Source organism: Eurypyga helias, unplaced genomic scaffold (assembly GCF_000690775.1).
Source record: "Eurypyga helias isolate BGI_N326 unplaced genomic scaffold, ASM69077v1 scaffold34548, whole genome shotgun sequence".
NCBI lineage: Eukaryota > Metazoa > Chordata > Aves > Eurypygiformes > Eurypygidae > Eurypyga > Eurypyga helias.
Genome location: NW_010265817.1, coordinates 6,510 through 19,206, shown reverse-complemented (window position 1 = coordinate 19,206; position 12,697 = coordinate 6,510). Strand labels below are relative to the sequence as shown.

General features: G+C 43.2%; 1 protein-coding gene across 1 annotated transcript in view; it reads left to right on the top strand.

Annotated features, from left to right (window-relative positions):
• The window catches only part of LOC104513496 (katanin p60 ATPase-containing subunit A-like 1), a 30,556-nt gene extending 19,298 nt beyond the window's left edge, over positions 1–11,258 (top strand). The window contains exons 6-10 of the mRNA XM_010156868.1: positions 4,120–4,278; positions 5,116–5,242; positions 6,550–6,684; positions 9,000–9,126; positions 10,715–11,258. Of these exons, the coding sequence (XP_010155170.1) occupies positions 4,120–4,278; positions 5,116–5,242; positions 6,550–6,684; positions 9,000–9,126; positions 10,715–10,913 (747 nt within the window). The 3' untranslated portion in view covers positions 10,914–11,258. The remainder of the gene's footprint in view (positions 1–4,119; positions 4,279–5,115; positions 5,243–6,549; positions 6,685–8,999; positions 9,127–10,714) is intronic.
• Positions 11,259–12,697: the final 1,439 nt, after the last annotated feature.

The following is a 12,697-nucleotide window of genomic DNA, read 5'->3' as shown; positions in this document are numbered from 1 at the left end:
CTAATGCTTGTCCTGTCTTTCCCTGCTTCGTCTTTGTACTTCTCTGGCTTACACTTAGGTCTGATCCTCAAAAATGTCCTCCTCCAGCCTGAGCCAGTCCTAGATCCCCATTATTCTGCTTATTTATGAAACAAAGCCCTGCAGTAAATGATGAGTGGAAGACTTGTCATTCTTGGGGCTTGTGTCTACAGACAGTGAAGGGGGGAAGTCAGAAAGAGTGGAAGCTGATGGCAGGAGCTGGGAGATTGCTGCTTGAGGGATGTTCGTGGAGGTTTCAGTGAGTTGTAGGAGGCATCCTAAACCTAGAGTTGGCCCAAACCTAGCCCCAGGTTATATGGCCTTTGGGGTTTCAAGGGCTTGTGGTCAGTACCAATCATCTTGAGGTTAACCTTAAGGTTAACCGAGCTATCAGCTTGGACAGAGCCTAGATGATGCGAGTTACACGTGTAGGGTGAGATTTTAGTGTCTTCTGAGTAGCTCAACTTCTCTCTTGGCATAGAGGAAGTTGATCCATACCCTTATTATAGACTAAAGGGGTCCCGTTTATCCAGTCTCAAAAACTTTTGGGGGGAGTGAAGAGCTGCTATGCTATTTTTCACCTGTTAACATGCTTGGAGAATGTAGCAGCCATCTGTCTTTAAGGCAAGCATCGCAGTAGACTGCAGGGAACGTGCGGAGTGCCACTGGCCCTGCTGCCAAGAATTGTGGCAGTGGATAAAGAAACAAGAGCCTGGTCTTTTTTAAAAGAGTTACAGTCTCCATCTCTTTGCGTGAGATTATCTTTTCCTACTGAGCAGTGTCGCCTCTGAAGACTAGGTGGATGTAGACATGGAAAAAAATGCTAAGATTATATCCCTTCTTCAGTCTGTAACGCAAATTGATTTCTGACGAGTCCATGAAGACCCTTCATTGTTAGCCTTTTCCCTGGTGACTTGTGAAGCTGTAACTCTTTGGAATTTATTCTTCACACAAAACAGCATGTATTTTCCCTACTGTTGACCTCTGACTGTGCTACAAGGATGAGAAATTTTGAAGGGAAGACTGTTTCTTGCGATAATCAGTGTAGCAGCAGGCATTTGTTGAGCCTAGGCAGTCAGGACAATAATGCAGGGAAAAGGCAGCCAAATGTGGTTTTGGATGTTCAGACTCTCCTGAGAACAATTCCCACGACAGCCCTCACGGTTTGTGCCTGCATTCAGTGCCGTGTATGAAGGAGCCGGCTGCCTTCCCCGACTCAACACAGGTGCTGTGTGGTTGCAGCCCTGGGTTTCTGACTGTCCACGGGCTCGCTCGCTCTTTTTCTCTGAACTGTTTTGTGCCAAGAAGGCCCGGTTGCTCGCTGTGCTTCCCACTGCTCTGCTAGTGATTGTTACAACAACAAGAAGTAACCCTGCAGTGATTTCATCAAAACGCTTACTCCCTGCGGTGCATTTCAGCTTCTTATTGGAATAGTTTGGATTAACAGAGCCTTAGAGGAGGAATAAAGAAGTCTTTGTCTTTGTCAAGGATTTTAACTAGTGAGTAAGTGTCAGCCTGCTTGTTTGCAGAGAGAAAGAGCAAGTTGATCCTATGTGTTTCTGTTTGAAACCGTGCACATCTTGCTTTTCTGAGAACTCAAGGGGTCTTTTTTCTTCTTTTTAACTGATATTCCTGTTGTCTTTATCCCCAGAGAGCTTGGTTTTCCCCTGGCTTTACACCTGGTGTGGCTGTTTTGCACCTGTGCTGTGCACACACATAATGCCACCAGTATCCTGTGCTAGGTAATGCTCACAATAATAGACAAGATGTGCAAAGCCGTGGGCTTCGATTTCAGCAGCAAGCAGCGTGGTTGGCTGAAGCCAGAAACTGACCTGCAAGAATGGATGACCAAAGCAATATCTAAAAAATTACGTTAGTCCCTTGTATCCTACAGTAACCACAGTTTGTCAGACACAGAATTCAAGTGCGATTTGAATTGAGGTGGAACTTGGTTTAAAATATTAAATAAACCCATTTGAAACTGGGAGAGAACAGTAAGTCATCTCTCACCTGCATATCACAGGCTGAGTAATTTTCACCCAGTTCCTCCGGGGTTGTACTTGCAATATTATTATAATATCAGTGTGACTATGCAGCAACTTGAATCACGGTGTATGAATGTTCATGGGGAGAAAAGGAGGCCATTTACTTTTATGCTTGCTGCTCTGGAGCTTAGGAAACCTTGGGCAGCCTGAGGAGTGACATTGGACTATTAGCTGTAGGGATGGAGTGTGAACGTTTCTGACTTAATTTACCAATGAATGTATGTTGAGCTTGCATTAGCTAAGTGTTAAATGGCAATAAAGGTATTAAGAGTTAATGGAAAATGGAGAAGAGAAGAGGCTATTGCTTTTGAATAGTACGTTTTTGAATAATTGCATTCCCGGTTGATTTGTTTTTATAGATCTCTTCCATGTCATTCTTTGTGCTTTTTGAAGTAAATTTTTGTGAGGAACAGATGAAATCTAATTTGCGATGTGGCTTGCATTTAACGGATATTTTATTGCTGTGGCATTTTATGTAAGTTATTAATTGCAAGGCACATTATGATGTGCAATTCTAATTTTAGCTAATTTGATTACCCTTGCAACACAATACAACTTTACTTTAGGAAACTCATGTTAGCATGTAATAAGATCTTGCAGTTGAGAGGGAAACAAACAGACAAGCTCCTTGAGCACTACATTTTCATAGTGCCATGCTCAAAATCACAGTGCCTTATTCTGGTGTTGTACAAGGATGGAACAGTGTGTTGTCCCTCTCCAGCACTGCTGCTGAAAGGGTTGGAACAGCTATCCGTAAAAATAACTGTATTTAGAAATATTATCAGGAGGGAATTAACCAGTCTCAGTGCTACAGTCTTAACCTGGGTCATGAGAGCACTCTGTGTCTAGCTAAAACCTGCTTGCTTAATGATGGGTAAATGTGCTGAGCTAGAGACATGTGTGCTCCTTACTCTCTTCTGCAGATAGACCACAGATGGAAAGACAGTCTGATGATGTGGATGCCAGCCTGGGACTTAACAATTTCAGTTCAGTTTTCTGGTTTAAAGCTTTTTGAATAATCACTGAGATTCATATTAGGCTTTTTGTGGGACTAAGTGGTAGTGCACGTGAGCCGCAGTTGCTTAACTGTGAAATAGAAATAGCATTGCTTTTCTGCCATCCAACAGTGTGGTGAGGATAGTGTTTCACCCAGGAATTGCTAAGATGTAGTAGTATGGCCACAGAAGTACCGAGGTGGAGAGATCAAACGGTCTGACAAACCTTTTTCAGTGATTGCTGTCACTCACACGTAAATGTAAAAAACAACCAGATTTTTTGTTGATACATAGAAATCACAGAATGGTTTGGGTGGGAAGGGACCTTAAAGATCATCTAGTTCCAACCCCCCTGCCACGGGCAGGGACACCTTCCACTAGACCAGGTTGCTCAAAACCTTATCCAGCCTGGCCTTGGACACTTCCAGGGGTTTCACAACTTCTCTGGGCAACCTGTTCCAGTGCTTCACCACCCTCTCTGGGAAGAATTCCTTCCTGATGACCTGTGACTACAGACCCCTGTAAAAAGTCCCCCTACAACATCCTTGTAGGCCCCTTCAGGTACGTACATACATGTACCCTTCAGGTACATCATCAGGACTTTTGGCAGAATGTTTTTTCTGCAGAATAATTCTCTACTGAGGGAGCACAACTTTCTGCAAAAGTATTTTGGTTTCTGTGAAGCTTTCTCCATGAAGGAGCCTTTGTCCCAAAGAATTCATTCTCTTCATCTGCATGTGTACCGCCCTATGAGTTGGGAAAGGCGTAAGGTCAAGTCCAGGCTCTGATTCAGAGCAAGGCTGTAAATCTGTTCTCCATTTCCCAAGTGATAGGTGTAGCAACAGTTACTGGGTTTTGTGATTCATACTCCAATGGAGTAGTAAGAAAAATAAATCCCCGAGGACTTCCACACTGTTCTCAAAAGCAGGATTCTTGTCTTTTGTTTTCCACTGATGGCAATTATGTTATTCAACAATCAAAGTACAGATCTTGGACCATATTGAGATGTGGTGTAGAGTACTAATTGCAAAGTTTCTTTATTTGTTGTGTCCATCCTTCAGGGCGTGCTGATGGTTGGTCCTCCTGGCACTGGCAAAACAATGCTAGCGAAAGCTGTTGCTACAGAATGTGGAACAACATTCTTCAATGTATCTTCCTCTACCCTGACGTCCAAATACAGGGGCGAGTCCGAGAAGCTGGTCCGCCTCTTGTTTGAGATGGTATGTCCTCAGTGATGTGGTCTGGGGGTTGCTAAGGTGAGAAGGGGCATCTCCCTTGGTTTCCTGCCCCTCTAGTAGCGTGTTTATTGTACTGACACCCCCTGCACCAGATAGAAAAGCACAGTCTCTGTGTTACTGCCCTTCTCTGATATGTCCGTGAGGATTAAGGAGGAAGTGGTTCATCCCCCATGTCATTTTCCAGACTAGACGTGGAGGCGTGACGTGGACACAAATTCAGTTTTTACTCGGTTATGGGATAAGTCCATAGGAAATGAGTAGAAATGGGAATGCATTGGCAACTGCTGTTCTAGAAGCAATACATGTTTTAGTTCTGTTTCTCTTCTGGATGGTGGACACAAGCCTCTCGGAGTTTTGGGTGCAGCCCGTCCTGCCGCATGTGTGAAGGACATGCCCGTACGGACTTGTGTGGAAGAGTCATTCACCTCTTTGGGATCTTCACTGCACTTCTACCATACTCTCACTTAAAACCTGTGTCTGTTGAGTCAGGCGGAGCTGCCTTCTATCACCTGGGCTTTCCCCTCACCGCAGGGAAACCTGGACATGAAAAAGTGCCTGTATTTTGACTGTATTCCTTTTTAGTCTTTACAAAACTAATTGCTGAGGAAAACCAACCAACCCTAAAGACCCTTGACTTGAGGAGTACAATTTAAACTTATCCACATGCCAATGAGTTTGTGAATCAGGATGTTTAATTACTTTCTTGTGAGAGGTAGGGAAGATACGGCTGTAGTATGTCTAGTGGGACTGGGTCGTGGTCTGACAAGGGCCTGTGCTTGCTGCTGCAGCCTTAATAGTGATGTTTTCATTTGAATAAAGGCGAGATTTTACGCTCCAACAACGATCTTCATTGATGAGATAGATTCCATCTGCAGCCGCAGAGGCACATCCGACGAACATGAGGCGAGTCGCAGAGTCAAGTCAGAGCTGCTTGTGCAGATGGACGGTAACGAGTGTTCAGATCGGAGGTGGGGGCTGGGGGCTGTTTCTTTACAGGTGGGAGTGTAAGAACTTGAGCAATCTGGAAGAACTGGCGTTATGGATGGGGGAAAAATAAGGCAGAAATTGAGAGTAGTGTATTTTTGGAGTGTTCGAAGATTGGTGACTGAAAAGGGTGTTCTGCTTTATTTTTTCTAAAATGACAGTTTGGATGGCAAACTGAAAACTCATATTTAGGAGACAAAGACTCTAGGAGAAACGAGATAATGGAGATTTGTGCAGTTCAATACAGGTCTTCAATTCTGATGCAATTTAAACAAATTCCGCCCCTTTGCTAGAGTCTCCAGTACAAGTACCCCATTGTGAGATCTGATTTTGCTGTATTCATAGAATCATAGAATCACAGAATGGTTTGGGTTGGAAGGGACCTTAAAGATCATCTCGTTCCAACCCCCCTGCCATGGGCAGGGACACCTTCCACTAGACCAGGTTGCTCAAAGCCTCATCCAGCCTGGCCTTGAACACTTCCAGGGATGGGGCATCCCCAGCTTCCCTGGGCAACCTGTGCCAGTGCCTCACCACCCTCTCCGGGAAGAACTTCTTCCTGATGTCCAATCTAAACCTCCCCACTTTCAATTTAAACCCGTTCCCCCTTGTCCTGTCACTACAGGCCCTTGTAAAAAGTCCCCTCCCAGCTTTCTTGTAGGCCCACCACCTTGTATTCTGTGGTGGCAGCTAATATTACCCTTTTAGTCAGATTTAGTACCAGTTCCGTGCAGATACACAGAACAAGGATGACCATCTGAGGAATATCAGATGGTGTAGTGGTTTGACCTTTGTAATGCAGTTGTTATTTAACTACTATTTACAATGTCCTCAAATGCACAAGTTTGTTTTGGTAAACTCAGGGTAGGCAACTTTTTGCCTCAAAGTGACTATTTCTTGGCAGTCCTCATCTGGGAGGCTAAAGAGTGACTTCTGTTTCTTCTGTGGCCAGATTTCATGGAGATAGCACTTTTGGTGGGGCTGGTGGGACTTTTGGTGGGACTACACTCACATAGGGCTGTGTTATTAGCACTGTCAAAGAAAGTCCTCCCCTGAGTCAGCAAAAGAATGAACTGTCCCCCTCCCTGTGACCGTGGTGGTCTTGTCACACCTGAGGTATGGGAAGTTTGGAAAGCAGCACCAGGACAACATTGAGCTGTTGCTTAGCTCTGTCCAGGCTTTTGCAATGTTTGTCTGTGCAGTGTTTCTTAGTAAACATCTCAGTCAAGACCTGTGGAGTGAAACTTCTCTAAACTGTTGTGTATGCAGGGGTAGGTGGTGCCCTGGAAAACGATGACCCTTCCAAGATGGTTATGGTATTAGCAGCTACAAATTTTCCCTGGGATATTGATGAAGCTCTCCGACGGAGACTGGAGAAGAGGATTTATATACCTTTGCCCACAGGTATGTTTGCTATGAGCATTTTCCTTTCAGATGGCCGTTGCAAGACGAGCATAAGACTACTGCAGGACTGTTGGGTTTGGGATCTTGGTGTTTTTGTGATGAGCAGTGAAATTCAGGGGTTAATCATTTGGCTGGGTCGCTTTATTTTTAAAGAGAGCTAGAAAAGGAAAAAAAATACTACTTGCTTGGGGGCTGGAAAACAAAGAGCGGCAGCATTTCATTGCAAGCCCGTTGATGGGTTCTTACATTTTGAAAGAGAGTTGGTTTTAATGAGCCTGGAATTATTTTAAATGTTTAACAGTCAATCCTTGAGTGATCATCAAAGGCAGCCTTTGGACATGTTGAGAAATACTGCAAATGCACTCCGTGCCCTTGCAGACGAATGCAAAGAAGTGGATCCATGAATTTTCACTTACAGGCTTAGTTCATTGTAAATCACTGCTGGCTTGCCTTTATGACTGCGCTTCGAGTCACTCAGAATGCAGCAGGCTGATTGCTTTCCTGCCCTAAGACGTCTCGGCTTGCATTGTCTTTCCTAGCTGTCATTCACCTGTCCTATTAATTTTGAGATTCCTATCACTTGAAGTTTGCATAGCTTCGTTTCTTCTTGGTACAGCGGGTGCCTCGTCTCCCTGCATGAGCACTCACGATAACAAGATGCGTGTTCCTTGTGACAGCGGTTGTGATTGAGTTGAGCAGGTATAAGGACACTGAATGGTCCTACAGCTTGTCTTTGCAGCTTACAGGCGGTAACAGCTCCTAACATGATGCCTGTCTTTATGACCAATTAGTTTAAAATCCTATCAGCTCTTGCTTTTGTTTCTAATTAAACCAGATTATTTTTTCACACAGGGTATTACACCCTGGACAGCATCCGAGATGTGCTCCAGTTTTATTTGCAATCTTAGATGTTCTGTTGCATCTATTCTGTAAATAAGAATGTTGAGCTGTTCTGGGCAAGTCTAAACGATGCATTTATAACTGTGCTGTGTGATTTTGATGTGGTCAGGCATTTTAATTGAAAAAGTGATATGGTATGCCATATAAACACCTGTGTATTGTGGAATTTGATGCAAGTATATATTCTACCGCGTTTCATTTTCAAAATACTGCAAGGACTCGCTTAGCCCCATAGCAAATATTAGAAGAATATTCTGTGATACAGAGCACTCTGCAGGTATGCTGCGTGTACGTTGTGCTCTGTAAATAAAAAATCCCCTTTTTATAGCTAGTGCCAGTTGTGTGTGATTGATAACTCCATATTCTTGACAATTCTGCAAAGCACACACAACCAGCAGCTTTAGACAAGCTTTCTAATTTCTGTTATATTTCCCCTCCCCTCTTTTTTAATTAAGCACATCAATAAACAAAACATAATTGTGGACATTTCTTGAAGACTTTTAGCCTTTCCTAGTTTTATATCTTCTGTTGTGGTTGTCCTCTTTTCTCGGTCATAAAAAATGGTCACTATGGAAATAAAGATGCCGAGCTGGTATATTCTTCTGTGCAGTAAACGCCAGGAAAGCATTCATCCTCTTCTTTTCCACCCTTGTGCAGAGTACACTGAGGCCTAAGCTGCCAAATGTGAATTCCCTCTTACAAGCCTAGGCTGCTTAACATATGTACCCGAACGCACATACGCACATGCTCTCTACAAGAAAAATGGTTAATTGGCTGCATAAGTGCTCGTTTACGCAGCTGGTTATCACTGTGTGCACACTGCAGCTAGGCCTGGAAGTGGGATACCAGGACATTTGTATTGTAAATATATTAATATGTTTACTGTATTAATGTGTCTGGTTTTTATCAGGCTTCAGCAGCTTTCTTGGGTCCCAACTGAGTGAAGTGCTTAAACATATGCTTAAAGTTCGGCCTATTGTTAAGGGGTTCGTGCTCCCTGAAGCTCTGTTGGTAGAATCCTCATTGTGGTTCTAATGAAACTTTGTGAGTAAAATGCAGTCAAACACTTGAACAGCGAGTGAATCCAGGGGGATGCGAGAAGAAGCAGGCGTTTGTAGGTTTGTGGTTTTGTGCCCTTGGGTGGTATATGACCAAATACTTTGTCACCTGAGAGGTAACAGACATTTTTGATGACGTATGACTTCGGAAAATGTCTTGAGTGTTCGGTTTAAATATACTGCTGTTAACCGTATCCTGTGCTGTATTTGATCACACATTTTACTGTTTTGTTCTGTCTCATTTTTTATGTTAAACACTTTTCTTTGCCCTTTTCACTGAGAAATCCAAGTTGTGTTTATTTCTTTTTTTTTAATGTTACTCTTGCAAGTCCTCAAACAAGTATTTTTATGTTGTAGCAAAAGGCAGAGCAGAACTACTTAAGATTAATCTTCGGGAAGTAGAACTGGATCCTGATATCAGCCTTGAAGAAATCGCTGAGAAGATTGAAGGCTATTCTGGTGCTGACATCACTAACGTTTGCAGGTATCTCATCCCCCTTCATTTGCAGATAAAACTGCATGGAAAGTCATCATTCACATGGTGTGATGAAAGGCAATACCTGCTGCAGCCGAAGCCACGCTAGGAGTGGCTGTGTCTGAGGCCCAAATTTATTTACTGAAACCATGTGCTACTGTCATGTGGAGACCATGGAGTCTTTGTAGGAGATGTGGTTAAGTTTTCTTCTTTCTGGAAAGAAAACAATGCCTGAGCAAATTTTGTGTTACCATTGTCTACGTTGACTGATTATTTGTTAATGTAGTCCAAAACAGGTTTGGATTTTATTTTTTTCTTTAATCCCGTGAGTTTAAGGGCTAGAATTTTCTGATGCAAAGGAACATTTCTCAAAATACATCTTAGAATCATAGAAACACAGAATGGTTTGGGTTGGAAGGGACCTTAAAGATCATCTAGTTCCAACCCCCTGCCATGGGGGCCCCTGTCTTAGGGGCTTCTAAACGCTGTATGTTTGGACAGGCCCCAGTGCAGCATGGGCTTGTTTTCTGCCTGAATTTTCTACGTGCAAGGGTGGTACAGATAGTTTATAGCATTAATACTGTATTTATTTCCATCCTGTTCCCACAATTTGTTTTATTTTTTGACAAATGAGGTATTTCTGGTGGAGGATAGCTACTTGGAAAAACTTATGGGTAGGAAGTCTACGTCCCTTACAATGTTAGGATCCCTGCCAAGAGAAACTGATCCTTTAAGAACACAGTTTGGGATTTTTTTTTCATCCCCTGCTGCTTTGCTGAAATTATGAAATGACTCCATGGCTTTGAAATCTTGGTGTGTGTCACGCAGTGCAATAGTTAAATTACCTGTTCTCCCTGAGGCCTGTGTTATCCCTTGCTGGGAAAAAACAGGGGAAAGAGAAAATGTAATTTCAGACTGCATGTGGGCTATGGTGTGAGAAATGAGCAGTGTTCCTCGTGCCAGTGGGCCACGTCGGCAGCATCCGAGCTGGGGAGGAGTCTTGGAGCAGGTGGAGTGTGAGGAGCCACAGGCACCAATGGCCTCATCCCTGCGTGGCCTGTGACACTAGTGTCTGATGCTCCTGCTCTGCCCTTTACAGGCTGAGGTGCTATGTCTGAGCAGGCAACAAAGCTGGGCTGCGCTCCGAACGCTTGCTGGCTGTCTTTTTGGGATACATGCAGGGAGAAGGCTGAAATCTAAGGGGATGGGGGATACCAAATCCAGACTACTTTAAAAACCAAAAAAAGTCTTTAAGTGCAATTCCTCTCCCACCCTGCCTTTTCCTGCACTGAAGTTGTAAAATTTCATCTCTATGAATCATTGTAAAAGGTTTTCAGTTTTATAGTTTTAATTATCTCTGCACATTTACCATATGCTTAAATGGGTTTTGATGCCAATACATTCTTTATGTTGAATTAATGTAGTGATCTGGGAACATGGAAGCTAAGAAAGATGTGAGCCACATCTTCTGTGGTAAATAAATGCTGTCTTAAGTGTTCGTGCCAGTAGTTTCTAGCAGGGGAATACAATCAAAATCCATAGGCTAACAGCACATACTGCTAGCAATTAGCTCCCATACATTGTCCTGTATTTCCAGGGATGCCTCTTTAATGGCAATGAGGCGACGTATTAATGGCTTAACTCCAGAAGAAATTCGTGCACTTTCTAAAGAGGAGCTTCAGATGCCGGTGACCAAGGGGGACTTCGAGCTGGCTTTGAAGAAAATCTCCAAATCTGTTTCTGCTGCAGACCTGGAGAAGTATGAAAAATGGATGGCAGAGTTTGGATCTGCTTAATCTCAGTGACGGCTCTCCTTTGCTAGAGTTTTATGGCTTTTGTTGTTTTCACTTGCAAAATGAGTTAGAAATCTTCTTAAAGGTTTAATAAAAGGTCTGCCTCTGCCTCCATCCCACCCCCTTCTGCTGACAAGATCATTTAAACTCCATTTGCCTTTAAAGGGAATAATTAACAGATATAAAAGATATTTCATCTCTGAAATAGTAAAATAAGACAAACAGGAAGGGAAAAGTTATACTTGTGAGGATGATCTTTTTGTTTTTCCAGTGAAGAGCAGTGTTACTCAACCTCCTCATAGTCATCTTCCATGGCTGGAATCAATAAATCAGCTGAGGGATATGACTCTGGAGGAGCTAACAAGGGCTCGCTGTACCCCCTGCTCTCAAGTGCTGCATTTCTGTCAAGCTGCTGACTCTGCCTCCCTTGAATGTGGCATCGAAGGTACTGTTTTTGCTCTCTGCTCAGCTATTCAGAGCAGAGCCTGTGGCTTAATTGGCATTACACAGAGGAAATGAGGATCAGCTTTCCATGAAGACATGGGCTCGGTGCTCCTCTCATGTGGAATCAATGTCACTTCAGACTGGAACGATGTTACCTGTGACGACTTCTGGTGGAAATGAGAGGAAAAGAAGAGGGCCTTGACTGCTCTCAGTCCAGTTTATGCCTGCTCTTTGAACACAGTTTGTACCAGTTTGACCAACAGGCACTTTGAAGTTTTACCAGTAGGCACTTTGACTTGTTACATCTTGCACTTTTATGCTTATGTATCATCCTACACTTTGTGCTCTCTAGATATTACTATTATTATTATTATTTAAGTTCCAAGAGTTTAATTCAGTAAAGACACTAATACCGCGGCTGTCTTTAAAACACAAGGTTGTCCTTAAAACACGTGGCTGTGGACTTCTACTTCTTCTGATTAGACATGAACTCTTTCCTAACTTTACTAGTCGATGGAACCTGTTTATGTTATGGAACGGTTCATGTTTCCTATGGTTTTTTTTTAATGAAGATTTCTTAAAAATGTATAAATGTTATTGATTTAGGGGAAAATATCTGTAAAATCTCATTTATGTTATTATCTGTTTCTTCCCTTCCCACGTACAAGTGCAGGGATGAGAAAGTTTGGGTTATAAACTCTAGCTCTAGAGTAACTGTCATGCTGACTACATGAGCTTTTCACAGACTTGGGCTGCGAGTCTGACATATGAAGGTTTCCCGTGGTAGGAATGAAAAGGAGACGTCAGATTTACAGAGGAGTATGCAAGCTCTCAAATTTTGGGTGATTCTGTGAACTAGGCCCAAAGTACCTTGGTGGATGTGAGCTGCTGTGCGGGTTGAGTGGTATTCTGCCCTTCAGCTCTCTGCTGAGACTCCTAGTGGCATGGCCGGATATGGCAAGCTGGAAAGAAACAGGTAACACCTCTTCTTGAACGGGTGTATATCCTTATTTGCTCCTTTGTGCTCGTTCTTGGAAGTTCCCAATAATGTCAGTAACTGTGATCATGTGAACCACTAAGGCAAAGGCTGCTCAAGTGTGTCTGCTGTTCCATAGCAGGGACTGTCAGGATACACGCATGTGACAGCTCTGCAGCATCTGTCTCATAACATGAGCCACTTCTGAAGCTGTTTCACCATTGTTGCTTTGTTTGTCAGTATTTCTTTTTCTTTCTTTGTATGTGAAGACCACGTCTTGGAATGATCCTGTCATTTTAAAAGACTGCCCCAGTTTGCATGGAGAAACACCATGGAGATTCTGTCAGTCTTGCATTTGACATGACAC